Raw genomic sequence first — 18743 nt, 5'->3', positions numbered from 1 at the left:
ATATGGTCTTTACAAGAAGCTAGAAGAATTAAAATGGGAAAGAAACTCATAATTTCACAGAGGCATTAAAAATAAGGGGGAAACAATTTTTTAATTATTTAAGAAATTGATAAATGTTTCCTATAATTGTCATCATGGTTAGTGTGTCACTTGAAATGTATATTTATAGATACGGACAAAGATATAAAGAAAGTTAAATTGAGCATCAATCAGGGAAGCAAAGAAAAATGGGGAAATACAGAAAGAAAATGTCCTTTAGGAATGAGAAATATTGATTGTTAAATAGATTTATACACATTTTTAATGTACTTTTTTTCTCTCTGCACTGGAGATTGAATCTAAGGTCTTTGCACTGAACCAATTCTCAGCCTTTTTTATTTTTTGTGACAGGGTCTCTCAAAGTTGCTAAATTGTGCAGAATGGGCTCAAATCTTCAATCTTCCCACCTTTTCCTTCCAGAATGCTGGGATTATTAGGTACGGGCCACCATATCTGGCTTGTAATGTACTTTTAAACAAATTTCATTGACATTCTTATAAATGATTGGGTGTTTTGGTAATGTGTTCGTCAGCTTTCTTGATCTGAGACACAGTATTTGACAACCACAACTTAAAGGTGGAAAGGTTTGATTTAGCTCAGGGTTGCAGGAGATTCAATACATGGTCTACAAGTTTCACAGCAGAACCCTTATGTTGGAGGGGCTTGGCAGAGTGCAGCTACTTATTTCGTGGAGGCTGGGAAACATGGCAAAGGAAAGGTGCCGTGCCGGGGGAAGGGGCCAGGCCACGCCTCCAGGACTCACTCAGACACAGCCAGGACCCTGCTTTCCTAATGGGCTAGGCCTTCCTTGATCCAATTAAACTGACATATCAGGATTAATGGTTACATGTAATAACTATAATTGTGTTTTACAACTGTTAATTGAAATATATGTGCTGTAGTTTTTATAATTACAACCTGAAAATTCTTGATTACTTTGCAGAATTGTATAATTATTACCTAAAATTACATCATAACAACCTTTCATAAAATTAAAGAGAGACTTGCTTTTCTAATTTAAATGAAGAAATTTAACTGGTACATAAAAACTGTTCATTTTTGTAGGATACAATGTAATGCTTCCATATACTGTGTGCATGCTTGCATGTACTGTATGTATATATACACTGCATAATGTTTAAGTCAGGAGAAATGTGTCTATCTCCTCAAAAATCTATTATTTCTTTATGGTGAAAACATTCAAACATTTTCTTCTAGCTTTCTAAAAACTACAGTGTATTTTCATTATCTATATTATAGAAATAGATTATAGATAGCATTATAGATAGCACTCAATTGCATAGCACACCAGAACTTCTTACTTCTGTCACTTACTGTAATTTTTAATAGTTTAAAATTATTTTGTTTTGCTTTGTTATTGTTTTGTTTTATTTGAGATGGGACCTCATCATATTGCCCAGGCTAGCCTCAAAACTGTTATCTTCCTGCCTCAGCCTCCCAAGTACTATAGCTAGGATTATAGGCATGTGCCTCCACTCCCAGCGTAAAATAATTCACATGTAATATAAGTAAAAAATTTAATTTTAACCAAATAGTTTTAGAAATAGAACAGAAGTAAAAATGTCTTGTCTCTAGTATATGTGAAAGTCAAACTGGACCATCAACTTGATTGGCTTGGGTAATGCATAGGGGATTTGTAAATCACAATTCTGGGTATGTCTGAGTGGGTTACGGAGATGCCACCCTGGGGTTTATATCTGGTTCTTGACCCTTCCTCTTCAGCTCTTGCTGTGCTTCTCCACCACTGTGAAGTGAGAGGCTTTGTTCCGTCACCCCCCTCTGCCACAATGTTCCTGCTTTAGATTCAGCTAATCCTGGGATGAATCCCCTGAAACCACAAGCAAAAATAATCCCTTCTTCCTTTAAGTTGTGGTGGTCAGGTGTTTTGCCCAGTGAAGGGAAAGGTGACTAATATAATGTGATAAGTAAATGTTGTGTTTCAAAAGCTTCCTATGGTTAATAATCTTTTTGTTCCATGACTCTAGTAGCATAAACTTACATGGAAAGCTCGTTTAAAGCTATTAGAATCTTCTTGGGTGAGGCATAGCTTATGCTCCCTAGAGAAACACATGTGCAACTCATCCTGCTGACATAGTTTGGGATTCTTTATCTGTACCACTGCTCAACATTTTTCTGGACTGGGAGAGCATCATTTGGGGCCCAAAGGGGAGGGGTAGGAAATGGAGAGTGGATATCGAGAATGGAAAGTTTCAGAATACATGAACAAGCTTTCTAAAAATGTACTCAAACCTGTTCAGAACTGCTACCTTTAACACCTTTCAGAGTTCAGATCTAATTGCTAGATTCAAAATACTCTGGTATTTTAGGCATCTAGTCTAAAAGACAAAAATAAAATCTTAAAGATTTCAGCATAAATAACATCTGTACCATTGTTTTCTCTAAATTAAAAATAGCTTATCAGCTCTTCTTCATTTAAATAGCTGCCTTCATTGTATCTAGGAATTATATAGATTTCCAAAACAATCCTGAAACTACTGGGGACTAAACTGAGGGCCTCATGCATACCAGGCAAGACTTTTCCACTGAACCTCAGCCCAGGCCTTTATTCATTTTATTTTGAGACAGGGTCTTTTTTTAAAAAAAATTTATTGGTACATTTTACTGGTACACTTTAGGTGTACAATTCATTTACATTTATCATTGGGTGTTTGTACCTGTATATGATATATCTTGGTTCTTATTTTTTTCCCCATTACCTGTGTGCCCTTCACCCCCTCCACCCTTCCCTAATTACATAGATATCATTTCCTTTTTTTTCTTTTCTCATAGTTTTTCCTTTCCCTCTTTTCCTTTCCCCTTCCCCTCCCTTCACTCCTTCATCTTTGGACCTTTTTTCCTATTTCAAACTATCAATTATTCATTTTAATCATTTTAACTCTTGTTTACACTATCAGTTTCTCACACTAGTGAAACTATTCGGTATTTACACGTGTGTCCTATTTATTTCACTTAAAAGCAATAGATACAGAAAAAGCATTCGACAAAATCCAGCACCCATTCATGATAAAAACCCCACAGAAAATTGGAATAGAAAGGTCTTTATTTCAACCTGATTAAGGCTATCTATGAAAAAACAACAGCCAACATCATACTAAATGGTCAAAAACTGAAAACTTTCACGCTAAAATCAGGAACAAGACAAGGATGCCCACTATCACCACTCCTCTTCAATATAGTTCTGGAAACATTAGCCACAACAATTAGAAAAGAGAAAGAAATAAAAGGAATAAAGATAGGAAAAGAAGAAGTTAAACGGTCATTATTTGCTGACGATATGATACTTTACATAGAAGACCCAAAAAACTCCACCAAAAGACTTCTAGACTTAATTGAAAGATTCAGTAGAGTAGCTGGATACAAGTTCAACACTCAAAAAACAATAGCCTTCTTATACACAAATAACAGACTCACTGAGAGAGAAATTAGGGAAACAATTCCTTTTATAATAGCATCCAAAAAAATGAACTATCTCGGAATCAATCTAACAAAGGAAGCAAAAGACCTCTACACTGAAAACCACAGCACTCTGCAAAAACAGATTGAAGATGATACAAGAAAATGGAAAGACATCCCTTGTTCCTGGGTAGAAAGAACCAATATAGTGAAAATACTTCCAAAACTACTATATAGATTCAATGCAATGCCAATTGAAATTCCAACAATATACTTCACAGAACTAGAGAAAACAATCCAAAAATTCATTTGGAACCATAACAGACCTAGGCTAGCTAAAGCAATTCTAAGCAACAGAGACATGGCTGCAGGTATCACAATCCCCAACTTGAAACTATACTACAAAGCTACTGTGATAAAATCAGCATGATACTGGCAAAGGAACAGACCTGAGGATCAGTGGAATAGATTAGAAGATGCAGAAACAACTCCAGACATGCTCAGCCATCTCATCTTTGACAAAGGAGCCAACCATCATCATTGAGGAAAGATGGCCTATTCAATAAATGATGTTGGAAAAACTGGATTTCAACCTGCCAAAGATTGAAACTAGACCCATACCTATCATCACTCACTAAACTAAGATCAAAGTGGATTAAAGATCTAAATATTAAGACAGAAACACTAAACTTGCTGGAAGATAAGTTAGGTAGAACTCTTGAAGACATTGGCATAGGAAAAGACTTCATGAGACAAGGTCTTACTGCATTGCTCAAGCTAGTCTTGAACTTTCAATGTTCTTGTTTCACATTCCTTTGACATTTTTAACAAACATTTTCATAGCACTTACTATATACTGGGTAATATTTAGCCTTTATAAATATTCTATCTTTTATAAATTTCCTTCATACTACTTAACCCTCATAATTCTACGAAGTAGACTATGACTAGGATTATTACTCAGATAAGGAAACTGAAAGAAGCACAGAAAGATTAATCATTTTGTCCAAGGTCACCCAGACAGCAGTTAGTTTAACTGAAATTTAAACACAGGCATTCTGGCTCCAGAGATGACACTTTTAACATTACCTGTTTTACATACCTGAAGGATAAATTCTAGAAGCAGAAATAATGGGCCAGAGTATTAATATTTGAAAGTTCTTTATATAGTGTGCTAAATTTGTTACAGAATATGTATACAACTTCACACACCTACCGGCAGCAAAACAGGATGATAATTTCAGTATGACTTCAATGACAGACTGTTTTTCCAACTTGGAAATTAATTTGTCTAAATTTTAATTGCCTTAATTTTAATTTATTTGAATACTATTAGGATTAAACATTTTGAAATATGACCATTAACTACTTGTTTCTTTAATTTTTAAAACTGATTTATGCTAATGTAGTTATATCTCCACTGTGTCATTCAATAGCCATTCATTTAGGGATTAACATGTTTATGTAACCAAATTGATTAACATCTTTGTTTTCTGTTTCAGCTTTCATTTAGTGCAAATATAAACATATATTTCTATTGCCTTCAATTTTCTGTTTACTAGTTCAAATTTAATACTTTACTATATCTAGGGCTAATTTTGATATGTGATAGAAAAGTGTCAAACTCTTTTTAACATGTTAATCATTTTGAATACTGTTATTACTTACATGTTTTTTATCATCTACATAATTTTATTTGGTAGGTTTCCATCTATTCCATTAAACTGTGTTTATATTCCCCTTCCATTATCAAACATTTAAAAATTATTACTGTATGCCTTACATTTTCAAATTTAATGTTACAAGTATTATACTCATTTTTCAAGCTTTCTTGGCTAATCTTAGTATTTTGTTTACAGATTAGTTAGGAAGGATCAAGTATTATTTCCTTTAGATTTTTATTAGTGCATTTAGGAAGAATCATTATTACAACATTCAATCTTTTGTGCCTTGAAGATTTCTTTGAATATTTGCAGAAATCTATCATCAAATTTTTTAAATAAAATTTATAAAGATAGGTTTAAATGTTGGTCTCTTGGTTTTCTGGTTTTTAATTTATTCTTTGGATTTGAGATCTGGATCTTCTTCATTTGAGTACTTTTATCACATCTGCAGTTAGTTCTTTTATTCTTCTCTTTAGCAACATCTGGTATCCACATTTGCATTTCAATTATCTTCCTCCATAACTATTAACTAATCTTTTCTATGACTTACATCTTATTTATTAGGTAATTAAAAATGTATTTTCTATATTATTTATTTAATCTATTGCTTCTAATGTTAATATCAAATGTGATGTTGATTTCAGTTACTTAATTAATCTAAGTCTCTTTGCAATTTGTTGTCTTATCATCTTACTCTTTACTTGTTCTTTCCTTGGTTTTTCTTTTCCTAAATATTGTTTAGAACACTGAGCAATGTTTCAGTAACTGCCTATTATCTTCTATAATAAATTATTTTAAAGGTGACCCTTATTTTTAAAACTAGATTTTTAAGTTTTTCTTATTTGTTTATTTCACGGTGAGTTATGCACAATTTTGTTGTTGTTGTGCTCTATTTTTCTTGTTCATTTGAGCTTGAATGATAAGAAGACTATATACCCCAGTATTTGTCCATGTATATAAAGAATAGATTATTCTTGGTTCTTATTTATTTCCCTATGTTTGGGACTAAACTTCTCTTGCATGTCTTGAGCTTGTATGTTGTTATGTGTGCAAATATTCTAAATAAATTTCTGCCAAGATTTAAACTACATGCAGCTTCTGGATTGAGGAGGATATACTGGTTCTTTTTCCATTTATGATATCATTTGGAAAATACTTTTTTGGTGGGCAACAGGAATCCTTTAAGTTCTAGAAACAAAAGGTGCAAAGCCACAAACTTTAGACTTCTTTGTTCACACCCAGCGTCTTTACATTCAGAAAGGGATGAGGAAAGACTAGGCAGTGAAGGCAAGCCTTGTGGAGCTTTCAATGATCAAAGCAGCCTGCTGCAGCATGCATGCCATAGGTTCTCCTCCACTGGACCAGGGTAATATAATGGTGCTCTAACCCTCACTTTCCCTACCTTTGGGGAATTGTTAGCATGATTTCTACTCTTATAAGTAGTTGAGTCTTTGTATCTTAAAAATAATAAATACAGAAGTCTGTTGAAAGCTGAAAATGCTTACAGCTTATATCCTTAAAGCATAACTTTTCTACATACCATTATGTACTTTGATAGGCAATGATAATGCTAAATGTTCCTGCCAAAAATGTCCATTTATTTTGGCATTTTGGCATGCATTGTTATCAAAGGCAAAGGACAATGAAATTATCCCTGGATGTTTGTCATCATAATGACATTTTGTTTACTTTCAAATGCCTAAGCATTATCATTTTAAAAGTTGTAAAATGACTTATACTTCAAAAATTTTTCTCAACTTCTTTGTTGATATAAACTTCATCTAAATGTATGTTCTTATCATTTATTATTTTTATTACCACAAATTCTTATTTAATATGTTTGATACTTATATGGAGGTAATTGAAAAAGCAAATATATAAATACAAGGAAATAAAGAGAAACAAAAAGGAAGCATCACAGTCAACTAAAGAAGAGATTTCAAGTCATCCACAACACAATTTCAACTGGCATTTAGCTGATACTACCAGAACAACTCACATATTCCAACTGACAAATGAGCAACATATAAAATAGACCCTTCACACTTTGATAGGATTATTCTTAATGGAAATGTGAATTCCTCTGTAGCAAATATGTATTTCAGTACCACAAGGACAATGAAAACTGGTCATGAGGACATGAAACAAAGAACAGTTTATGAAATGGATTGAAATGCTTTCAGAGTTACCTATGTTCAAGACAATGGTCTCAGGCTGTCATGATGATGTCATATTTTAATATGAATGGAGAATTTATGTTATAACTGACAGAGCAAGACAGAAAACCATAAAAGTGATGTGTACAGGGCCAGTTTTTCTTCATGCTGCCATGGTATATACCCTAGAGTCTTCCTCATGTCTGTATATGTAGTCTTGGGACTAAATGCTCAATGCTCTGTAGAATCATAGGTATAGAAGATTAAAACAGACTTTCTTGTTATCACAACTAAAAGGTAATGAAGTTGAGAGAAAGAAATGATCAGCAGATCATCAGAAGTCACCAGTCTTCTGTGAGCATGCTTTCATTATAGAGTTTTTAGCTATTGGATTTCAGCTAAAGGATTATATATAAGAAATTTCAAACACTATATGAATATATAGTATATGTAAGAAATTATTTAGAAATATCCAAGGTACACATTTATCTCACTTTTTCACCTCTGTTGTGTCTTATGAAGTAATCATATTTTTTGTTCTTGTTTGGGTAACATTATTCCAAAATAAATTTCAGGCAAGCCAAAAAATGCATTTTATACTTTTATGACATTCTAATATCTCTGCATAAGTTATTCTGGAATGAACAATAAATATATTTGAATACATGCATTTTAAACCAATTTAATAAAGCAATATTTTCAAGTTTAAAATCACATGTTGAAAATTTTTTCACTTTATTACCTTTCTGGATATGTAAGTGATTTTAACATGAGACGCTGAATCCTGTGTTTGCTTGTGGGACATTGGAAATTTGAACTCTGGAAATACCTCAAAACAATGCTTGAAATATTTACAACATCATTTAAAAATTGAGCAAGAATCTTGACTTCTTGAAGTTTATAAAATCGGTTGCTCTTCCTAAGGAGAAAATTTGTCACATGCAATACATTAATAACTTTAACTTACTTTAATTCTAAAATCAATATGATACTAATGAGGCAGGATAGATAGAACAATCCCAAAGAGAAAGCCCAAACAAAATGTAAGTTAAAGTACTTAGTAATGTAATTTAAGTATTATTTTACAACAGGAAAAATAATATTAACATCTCATGCCTTCTCATATAGAAATACTTGGGGATGATCACGTGGTGTCCCCAGAACCCTCCTGTCCGTGGTGTTCGAAGTCTCCATCTCAGCCTGCTCCAGGCTTGGGCTCCAGTTCTGTTCTGGAATTGGTATCTGCAGCCATTGTCACTTGCCCCAGGGTGTGTATTTTGGAAAGAAGCCACTAATTTAAAAGTACAATTTTTTTTTTACTCAATCTATTAGAAAATTTTTTCTATTTTTTAATTAATTTTTCTTTCCTTCACTGAGTTTTTTTCTCCATTTTCTTGCCTCTTTTAACTTATTTTTTCTCCTTTTCTCTTTTCCCCTTTCACCTTTTTGCTCTTCCTTCTTATCTTTATTTGCTGTATTTTTCTATTTGTTTATCTTTTTTCTTCTCTTTCTTCTTCATTCTTTTCTGCAATTGTTCTCTATCATAATGAATTTCCTTTTAGTCCTCAGTAGTACCTCATCTTACATTTTCTCTTACTGTTTTTCTTTCTTATATCCCATTATTTAATTTCTCAAATTTTGCTTTTTTCATTCTCTGGTTCCCAACCCCACTCTACCTTTACTGATATAACTACTAATCATTATGAATTTCTAAATAGCTAGTTAAATTTACACTATTGCTGTTGAATACTGTTCTCTTGTGAGTAAAGGTAAAGTTGTTCTATTTAATAGATATTTACTGTAGGCCTATAGTAAGCCAATAGTTGGTTTGTCTTACTGTTTATACAGTAATTATAGATGTTTTGTATGGCTAAGGGTACTGCTTATTATTGCCCTTTAGGGTCTGTAAATACTCAGTCTTTATTTAATGCTATAACTGATGCTAACATTTTTTTACTATAACAAATTGACATTAGCTATAGAAATTAATTGGTTTTCTTGGGATGTCAATATCTGGATTGGCTTGGAATACCAATAATAATATTAGTAGTAGTAATAATACTGCTATTAATACTATTATTATTATTATTCATGGCTATTCTTGGAGAACTGTGTACTGGGTGAAATATGCTTCAACCTCCCATCCCAATTAAATATAAGTGGTTGGAACCAAAACAGAGGCAAATGCCAACGGTTAGCAAAAATGTCTGAAAAGCAGACATTAAACAAAGAAGTCTCCATACTAGAAACAAGGGGGTTTTCCACTACAAACAACACAAAAACAAACAAACAAAAAAAGAAATATAAAAAGGCAAACAGTGGCTGGGGATTTAGCTCAGTGGCACCGCACCTGCCTCACAAGCACAAGGTCCTGAGTTTGATCCCTGGTACCAAAAAAAAAAAAAAAAAAAAGCCAAACAAAAGAATTGCCTTTGAAAACTCCCAAATCCCCCAAAGTTGATCCGTGCAACATCAAAGGGGAGAAAACCAAAAGCCACACACCCAAATTATTTCAAATTATATAAGGGGAGATAGCAAAATATATCAATATGGCATTTGGCAAGCTGACAGGAAATATAAGAAATAAAATATTGAGCCAAATAAACAATTGATCAGCAAGTCTACAGAAGACAGTAAGAAAAAAAACTAGCAAAGCTAAGCAAAACAAGGCAAAACATGAATGATCAGCATAGACACAAATTAAAGTCCATAAAAAGGTTTTGATTAGAAATTCAAGAGATTAAAACTTCTATCAAAAGCATGGGCAGCAGAAGTAACCAATGTAAGGACAAAGCATCAGAAATAGAAGAAAGGGCTGATGTCAGTGACTAAATTAATAAGATACCTTAAAAACGATAAGAATATGAAAAATGGATCCAACAGCTCCTAGATGATGCAAAAATGACTAATATAAGATTAACTGGAATTAGTATAAAATCAGAAGACAAGACAAATAGCATAAAAAGCTGTTTTGAAATAATAGCAGAAAACTTTCCAAATAAGAAAGAATTTAACAAACAGATAGTGAGGCATATAGAGCCCTAATAGACATGATCATAAAAGAACCTCTCCATGAACCATCAGAGTAAAAATTCCAGAAGTCCAAGAGAAGTCCACAAGAAAAAAATCTTCAAAGCAGTTAAAGAAAAGCAACAAATCACTTATAAAGCTAAACCTTTTAGAATTACAGCAGACTTCTCAACACAAACATTGAAGGCCAGGAGAGCTTAGGTGAGGTGTTTCAAGTCCTATAAGAATACAATTTCCAACCCAGGCTGACATATCCTACAAAACCATCTTTTAAAATTGATGGAGAAATAAGATATTTCCATCATAAAGAGCACCTAAAAAATTCATCGGCACCAAACTAGCACTCCAAAAAATTCTGAAGAATATCCTAGAAAGAGACAATGAAGCTAATAATGACAAAAGGTCTAATAAAATGTAGAATGAGCAGTTAAGTAGAAGGGAAAGGTAGGGAATCAGTAAGAGAAAAATAAGGCAATGACAGAAATAAGTTAATTCTTACCAATAAAAACTCTCAATGTGAATGGGCTCAATTCACCAGTCAAAAAACACAGACTGGCAGAATGGATCAAGAAACAAAATCCAATGCTATAGAGTATATAATAAACATATTTAATACAAAAAGAAATGCACAGACTTGAAATCAAAGGAAGAAAGTAATATTCTATACAACGTAGCAGGAACCTGAAAAGAAGTAAGCGTAACAATCCTACATTCTGGCAAATTGGATGGGAAGCCAAAATTGACCAAAAGGGGCTAAGATGGCCACTACATACTGGTTAAGGGAGCAACTGAACAAGAAGAAGTAACAATTACTAACATGCATGCACTAACAATGGCACACCTAGGCCAGAAGCAGGGCAAATATTAAATCCTGTAGTTCCTTGTCCAGCACCTTGAGCAAATTGTGCCAAGATAAGAACTCCAAGTGGCTTGGGTGGGCCTTCCTCTATGGCACTGCCAATGGTTGTAACTCTCATGACCTCTCTCTCTTGGGCTGGCGTTGCTTATTCCTTGCAGGTTTCCTCCTGTGCTCTCTGTCCCTGACTTTTGCAACTTTCAGGGGTCTCCAGCACACCTTGGACTTCACACTCACGGCTTAATGAACTGCCCTCTCAGAAGCACATTTCTTGGCCTCCTGGGCCTTCTTCTGATATCTGAGTAGAAGTCTTCCTGACCCCCATAACGCTTTCATACTGCATGTGCCTAAAACCACCACCACGTGTATAGCATCAAGGCCTACCATCAACTTGAGCAGTAGCCAAGACCTTTTGCATCTTGTTGGTGGTTGCAGAGGTCTCCAAGCACTTGGATAGCTGAGCACATTTAAAAGCATAAAAACCTCTGGAATCTATCTCACTCTTCTTTTTTACTTTCACTGACTTGGTTTAGGCCCTCATTTTCTTCATATGAATACAAAAGTAGCAACCTTTGAGGATTTTGTCTCCAACATAGTTCCTTTTAAACTCTACATTACTCATCCATTTGGGTACTATTTTAACCTAAATATGCAATATTAATGTGTCTTCTTTAATATCCTACATTACAAATTAATATATTTCTCCTCATATTATAATGTCTACATGATTTGTAGTGATATAGGAAAAATGACAACAAAATAGAAGTATAGAACTAAGAACACAGAACAAATTTTCAGAAAGATTCTAGTTTTGGTAAATAAAACATATTATGTGTGCACAAGGTCATGTAAAAGAAGACAGAGCAGGAAAAGGTGGAAGAAGAGGAGAAAGAAAAGGAGAAAGACAAGAAAGAAGAGGAGGAATGATTATAAATCAAATGGTAAATATGATTATTCATGGTTGGTATAATTACAAGTAATTCTTATTTTCTACTCTATATTATATATTTCCTACAGTAAGAAAATGTTTCAAAGTTGAAGAGGAAAATAAAAGGACATTTAAAATTATGTGATTCCCTGGTATCCAAAACAAAGTCCAAATCTCAAATAATTATTAATAGAAAAACAATAACATCAATAGACAGGCTTAGGCTGATTATTATATGTGTACATGTTTCCATGCTTTATATTCCTTCATGAAAAATGCACTAATTTGAGTGTAATAAAATGTATCAATAGTTCATGCTGCACTACATGGTTGTAAAGTAAGTCAAAGCTCAATTTCTTTGCCTCCTGGAAGAATCTGAAGCAACTTTAATACTGTACTCTATGTGCTATTCTTAGGGGCATCTCTGTCTCCATGTGCATGAGCCACTTTTATGTTGTTGCAACAAAATATCTGAAATACACAACTGAAAGGAGGGGTTTATTTTGGCTCTAGTTTTCAGAGATTTTAGCTGGTCCTAAGACAGAAACATCATAACAGAAAGGCATGGCAGAGGAAAGCTGCTTAATTCAAGCAGCCAGGAAGCAGAGTAGAAAGGAAAGAGCCATACAGAAGGTTTCAGAGGCTGGATACAGTCCTCAATTTCATCTCCCCAGGATGTACTCCCTTTAACTAGACCCGACTCCCTATGTTTCCATCACCTCTCAAAATGTCATCAAATTATTATCTCATCAATGGATTAATTAACTTAGAGCTCTCATGATCCAATCACCTTATATAAGCTCCACCTCTGAACATGTGAGAATTTTGAGGGAAAATTTTACGTCTAAACTATAATACTATGAATTTGAAAGTAACATCTTCACTTCATTTCTTTACTTTCAAATGCTTCCTAGCTATTCCTTTGTGCTCTGCCAGTCCATTAAATAATATTCTATCACAAAATTTATTACACAGAGATACAATTATACATTAGTGTCTTCCAATACGTTGGATCTCCTTCAGAAAATAATACTGTCTTTTAGTTTGAGTCTCAGTATTTTGTAAAATGTTTGAATAAGTTTAATTATCAACAATGTATTCAAAGTTAATTAATTCAAAAGATAAAGCATATTTCTAGGAAGACTCTAGTAAGATCATATTTTATGTATAAATATACATGCATAATATCTAATTATATATAACTACACATAATTTTAAAGATCATTCAATTAGTAGTCAAAATTAGGTGAATGGGATTAAAAGTTTCTCTTAATAAAAGAGTGGCCTTGATGAAGGTGAAAATTTGGATTGGAAGTTTGGTTTAATTTCCTTTATTTTCTTCTTTGGGACAGAAGGGAAATTTTTAAAAGGGAAAGGTGATGAACAACTGGTACTTTTGTACTTCCATTTTTTATCATTAAATTAACCATTATGTTTTTACTAACTTTAGGAAAATTAAATTTATGGAATCTACCATTAAAATACGTTTATCTCAAAATTTATAAAAAATATATTTGCCTGAGTTTTAACCCAGGATATTATTTCTAGGAATGATCGGGGCATCCCGTTATAGAAGATCTTTCTTTCACTTCAATACAGAGGTTCTCATTACTTATACCAACGTGAACATTGTGTTTTATTATTTTTTACTGTGAAGTCCAAATTTTGTAAGATTTATTTTCTATACAAACTGCATGTCACATGAGGTACAGGTGCTTTTTTATAGTTGATTGTCTTAGATTAAACTCAATGTTAATACTATAACTTTAAAAACATATCTGCCATTGATTGTACAAATAAATAAGTGGTAAGGATTTTTTCCTGGTACATAGTTAATGGGTGAATAAATGTGTGTGTCACTATGTATTCAGGTGCAAGTTTCTTTATATATTATATGCAGTCAATTCCCCAGTCCAGGTACTGTAAAAACCTAAAGTGCAGTAGCAGTTAATGTTGTAAATACCAACTATGCCTCCTGATACTCCAAGGTTACTGATAATCAGTCAAAATTTAAACCAAATTTGTGTAAGTCAAAGCACAGCAAAATAAAGTTTATCTTTTATTTAAGCACCCTAGTACATAGGAGCCTTTCGTAAACAACTCCATTTCTTAGTGGCTGTCTAGAAGTCTAGCACAGTATATTAGAAATCATAATTTTAATAGTATCATACACCTTTATATCATTCTTTTATTTAAGAGAAAATTAATTTCCTCATCTAACAATGTATTAAAAACACAAATAGACATTCAAGTAAATCAAACTGAAAACATGCTTTGAAATGATTAGGCAATCTTAAAAATTATATACAACTACACATACATAAAATAGCAAATAGAAGACTGATAAAAATCCCTCCTCTATTATTTGGGAGCTTTGTGCTTGGGAGTGGTTCTTTGAAATACTAAAAGTGTGTTACTCTACTATTAATTAATGTCATCAGATTTTTATTTACATCACTTTGAACATGAGGTTGCCTGAAAACTGAGGAAATTAAGAAGACAAAATGATTAGGAAGAACACTGGAATCAAGAATCAAATGATGAGGAATAAAAGGCTTTTTCTTCTATACTTGTAATTTTTATACTGACTAGATATATGATATGAATTAGTTAGACCCATATTCAGTATTTGCCTCTCTAGAATGAAAGAACTAGAATATGACACACAATGTAATATTGTAATATTACATTTGTAATATTTAACATCTTTATAATTTCTGAATAGGAATTTTACTCTATTTGGAACTCTTTTTAAAGTGGACACTTAAAAAAGCAAATATTTACTTTATGAAAAAAAGAAAATACCAAATAGTACTTACTCATAGAGCCTTGAATTTTCAGCCATTCCAAGCTTGTTTAATAATTTAAATGAAATATATCCATCATTCATACTTTCATCCAGAGCAATTATACTGAGAACAAAATAATAGGCTACAACATAAAAAAATACATGATGCCACTCATACTGTTTTTAAACTTTGTTTGGGTAGATACCTAAACTTTGTTTAGGTAAACACACACATATGTATGTAATCTAGATCCATTTGTATATGTAAATAACATTATTCAGAGACACTCATTTAGTCAATGAGTAATGTGGCTTTATTTGTATTTGTCAATGTTTGATTAGTTTTAAAATAAGGAATAAAAATCCTGCCAGTCAGTCATAAGTATGGTCATGACTTGAGCCAATAACTACTGAATTCTAATTAGTCTGAAAACCAAAAAAAACTCAGGATATAGATGAATGAAACAACATTTATTTGTTAGTACAATAGCTAAGGTAAATATGAAAAGGTTTCTTAGTAATTTGATTAATAATCCCAGCTAAATTTGCTTGAAATCATAATTCCCAGTTACAGTGGCTGCTGAGAAATTACTGTGCAATTAAATAACATTAAATAAATTAAGTTCATAGTAGCTCTTATTCAAAATGTTTTGATGAGAATTTAGTATTGTATATCTGTCTGAGGCAATGCTACTGAAATCACCATTATACTCAGTATTGTCAGGGCTACGAAAGAAGCTCTGACACTTGGCCAGACATATAAAAAGTGCAGATACCAGCTGTTAAATGTTACTGCTAAATAGTCTGGAGTGACCTCATGCCTTATGCTTGACTCTCAGTGTTACCTCAAATAAACTAATAAGAAATGGAATTAAGATTGGTCTTCATAAATTTCTAACACATAAAAATATAAAGGAACACCTTTTATTCCAAAGTGACTGCCTAGTTTTAGACAGTATACTTGGTCCACTTTATGAATAAAATGGGCACTCAGACTTTCTCTGTTGATTCCTGGCAGTATGACAACTGGAGATATTACAGACTGAGCCACTGTTATGTCTTTTGGAGAAAAAAAGGAAACAAAGAAAATTTCAGCAAAGAAATAGACATTTGAAAGGAAACAAAATACATTTGCAGAATGAAAACAACACAAGCAAAACTCACTGGATTTGCTCAGTAGTAGAGGTGAAGAAGGAAGAAATTAGTGAATTTGAAGAAAAATGAATATGATATTCAATATGAACAACAGAGAGAAAATAGATGGAGAAAAATACCTGAATAAAGCATGAAGAACCCATGTCACTATAATAAAAGATGAATTATTTGTGCCATTATAGGGTAAAAAGACAAAAAATTAGTCAAAGAAATGATAGCTGAAAACTTTCAAATTTGATGAAATAAACACAGAGCTCTTAAAAAACTAAATGAAGCTGAAATAGTATAAACTTGAGAAAATTCTTGCCTATATATCTAAATTACACTGCAAGTCAAAAAAAAAAAAGGAAATATATTGAAAGCAACTAAACAGAAGTGATGCATTACATACAAGAGAATGCCAGATTGAGTCACAGGGTATTGCTCATCTAAAGCTCTAGGATCAAAAGATACACATTTTTCAAGTACTAAAGGAAAGAAACTGTAAACATCAAATTTTATAGTCAGAAACATTATCATAAGAGATTAAGAGAGAAATAAAGTCATTCTCTGACAAAGAGAAGATTCTCACTAGCAGATCTATTCTTAATGATTACTGAAAAGACTTTCTTCAAACAAAAGAGTAGTAAACAAGGAAGAGCATCGGGAAGAAAGAGGGAACAATGGGAAGAGAGGAAAGGTAAGTACATAAAGCAGACCATATATTATCATTTTTCTCATCCATTTTATAAATCTTATCTGATTCTGAAACAAAAATTATCACACAATCTGATGTCTAAGATAATAACATTTAAAAATCATAAGTATAAAAGGGCCTAACCGAAGTAATGTTTGTATATTTCACTTAAAGGGGTAAAATGTTAACACTACTGGACTGTTACAAATCACAAATGACCATTGTAAATGTGGCAGATATCCCCAAATATCCCTGAACTTGATCATATATTGTCTTATACAGAAAAAACTATTATTTGAAGAAAGTCTTTTCAATAATCATTAAGAATAGATCTGCTTAGGGCCAGGGATTTAGCTCAGTGGTTTCGCTGCCTGCTGCGCAAGCGCAAGGACAGGAGTTCGATCCCTGGTACCAAAAAAAAAAAAAGAATAGATCTGCTAGTGGGAATTTTCTCTTTATCAGAGAAAACCTTTATTTCTCTCTTAATCTCTTAAGATAGTATTTCTGAATATAAAATTTAATGTTTACAGTGTTTTTTCCTTTAGTACTTGAAAAATGTGTATCTTTTAACCCCAAAGCTTTAGATGAGAAATACACTATTTGGTGTTCTCTTGAATGTAATATTGCAAGTAGAATTAGAGTAGAGAACCATCTGCCCATAAAATAAGAGATTATCTATGTATTCTAGGTCACCTAGACATAATCTCATGGGGTCTTTAAAGAGGAGGAGGAAAACAGAAAAAAAAAATCAAAATAAGAGACATGATACAAAAGAAAAGGCCAGAGTGATACAATGAAAATTTAAAACACTACTGAGGAATAAGAGGCCATAAATCAAGAAACACAGACAATGTCTAGAAGTGGGGAGAGGCAAGAGAAATAGATATTCCTTTGGAGATGCCAGAAAGAAATGAAGTGCTATTTACATCTTGATGTCTGTGTCTTCTACTTACAGAACTGTAAGATCATAAATTTGTGTAGATTTTAGCTACTAAATTGGTGGTAATTTGTTAAGGTAGTGACAGAATATGAATACAGATTTATTTTGGTATAAATAATCGGATGTTCCTTTACCAAGAGTGAAAATACGATAACTGCTTTGAAATTAGCAATGAGCAGAAGCTGAAAGAATTTTAAAAAACATAATAGAAAAACCCAGATTGCCTTGAATATATTGTTATTAGAAATGTTGAGATAAAAAACTCTGTTGGTGAAGACTCAGGAGGTTGGCAGAGAAAATACATATCCCATCAGATTGCTGATAGAAATATGATGTCTAATGCAGTGAATATGGATATGAAGACTGCTGCTTTTGAAGAATTAGTAGGAAACAAGACATGTGTTGTTGGAAGCTGAAAGAGAAGGAATTTTTGCTATATCATTGCTGATAGCTCTGTGGAATTATCTCCTGAAATTTGTAGAAAATATAAATTATAAATGAAAAAACTGAACACTGAACTGAAGACTTAGCAAAAGGATGTGACCTAGTTTTTTCTTGTGCTCGTAGTGAAATGTAATAAGAAAGAAGAAAACTGAGATAAAACTATTAAAGGAAAAGGAATCCAGACTTGATTATTTCAGAAATCTTCAGTCTAGCAAGTTTGCAAAAGGTGTTAAAATTAAGAGATTTACTGGCACCAAATCATACATTACAGAAAATACTGTGGGTGTAGTTGGATATTTTCTCTCAGAAAGATCAAAAAGTCTGAGTATTCAGTCACATGAGAGCCTTGAAAAATACCATGTGTGACTCAAAGACTCCCTGTGTTATCTCCAAAAAAATTGGTAACAGAGGTAGGATTGTTTAGGAAAGATGTAAGGAGATCAATATAGTGAATCTCTCTGACCTATGTGGAGAGCCACAAGAATGTTACAGCAACATAAATACTGCCAGCTTGCACTGAAAGTAGTGGAGAGCTGTGACCTGAAAGAAGTTAACAAAGAAATGTAAAATGAGACAAGATTGTGGGATCCAGAAAATTCTCCAAGCAAGATTTAGGCTGGTACATAGCTGCT

At 32.8% G+C, this 18743-nt stretch overlaps 1 protein-coding gene across 2 annotated transcripts in view; it reads right to left on the bottom strand.

The window, feature by feature from the left end:
- Lipi (lipase I) overlaps positions 1-18743 on the bottom strand; it is a 68690-nt gene that overhangs the window by 10976 nt on the left and 38971 nt on the right. For both annotated transcript variants that reach the window (XM_004842198.3, XM_013071420.3), the window contains 2 exons: positions 14928-15039; positions 8037-8213 (listed from right to left, as the gene is read on the bottom strand). In XM_004842198.3, coding sequence (XP_004842255.1) covers positions 8037-8213; positions 14928-15039 — 289 coding nt within the window. The remainder of the gene's footprint in view (positions 1-8036; positions 8214-14927; positions 15040-18743) is intronic.

This window comes from Heterocephalus glaber, unplaced genomic scaffold (genome assembly GCF_053883595.1).
Source record: "Heterocephalus glaber isolate CG9 unplaced genomic scaffold, H.glaber_assembly_v1.0 deba00000122, whole genome shotgun sequence".
In the NCBI taxonomy this organism is placed as follows: Eukaryota; Metazoa; Chordata; class Mammalia; order Rodentia; family Bathyergidae; genus Heterocephalus; species Heterocephalus glaber.
Note: the sequence above shows the minus strand (reverse complement) of the source record. Positions and strands in the feature narration are given on the sequence as shown.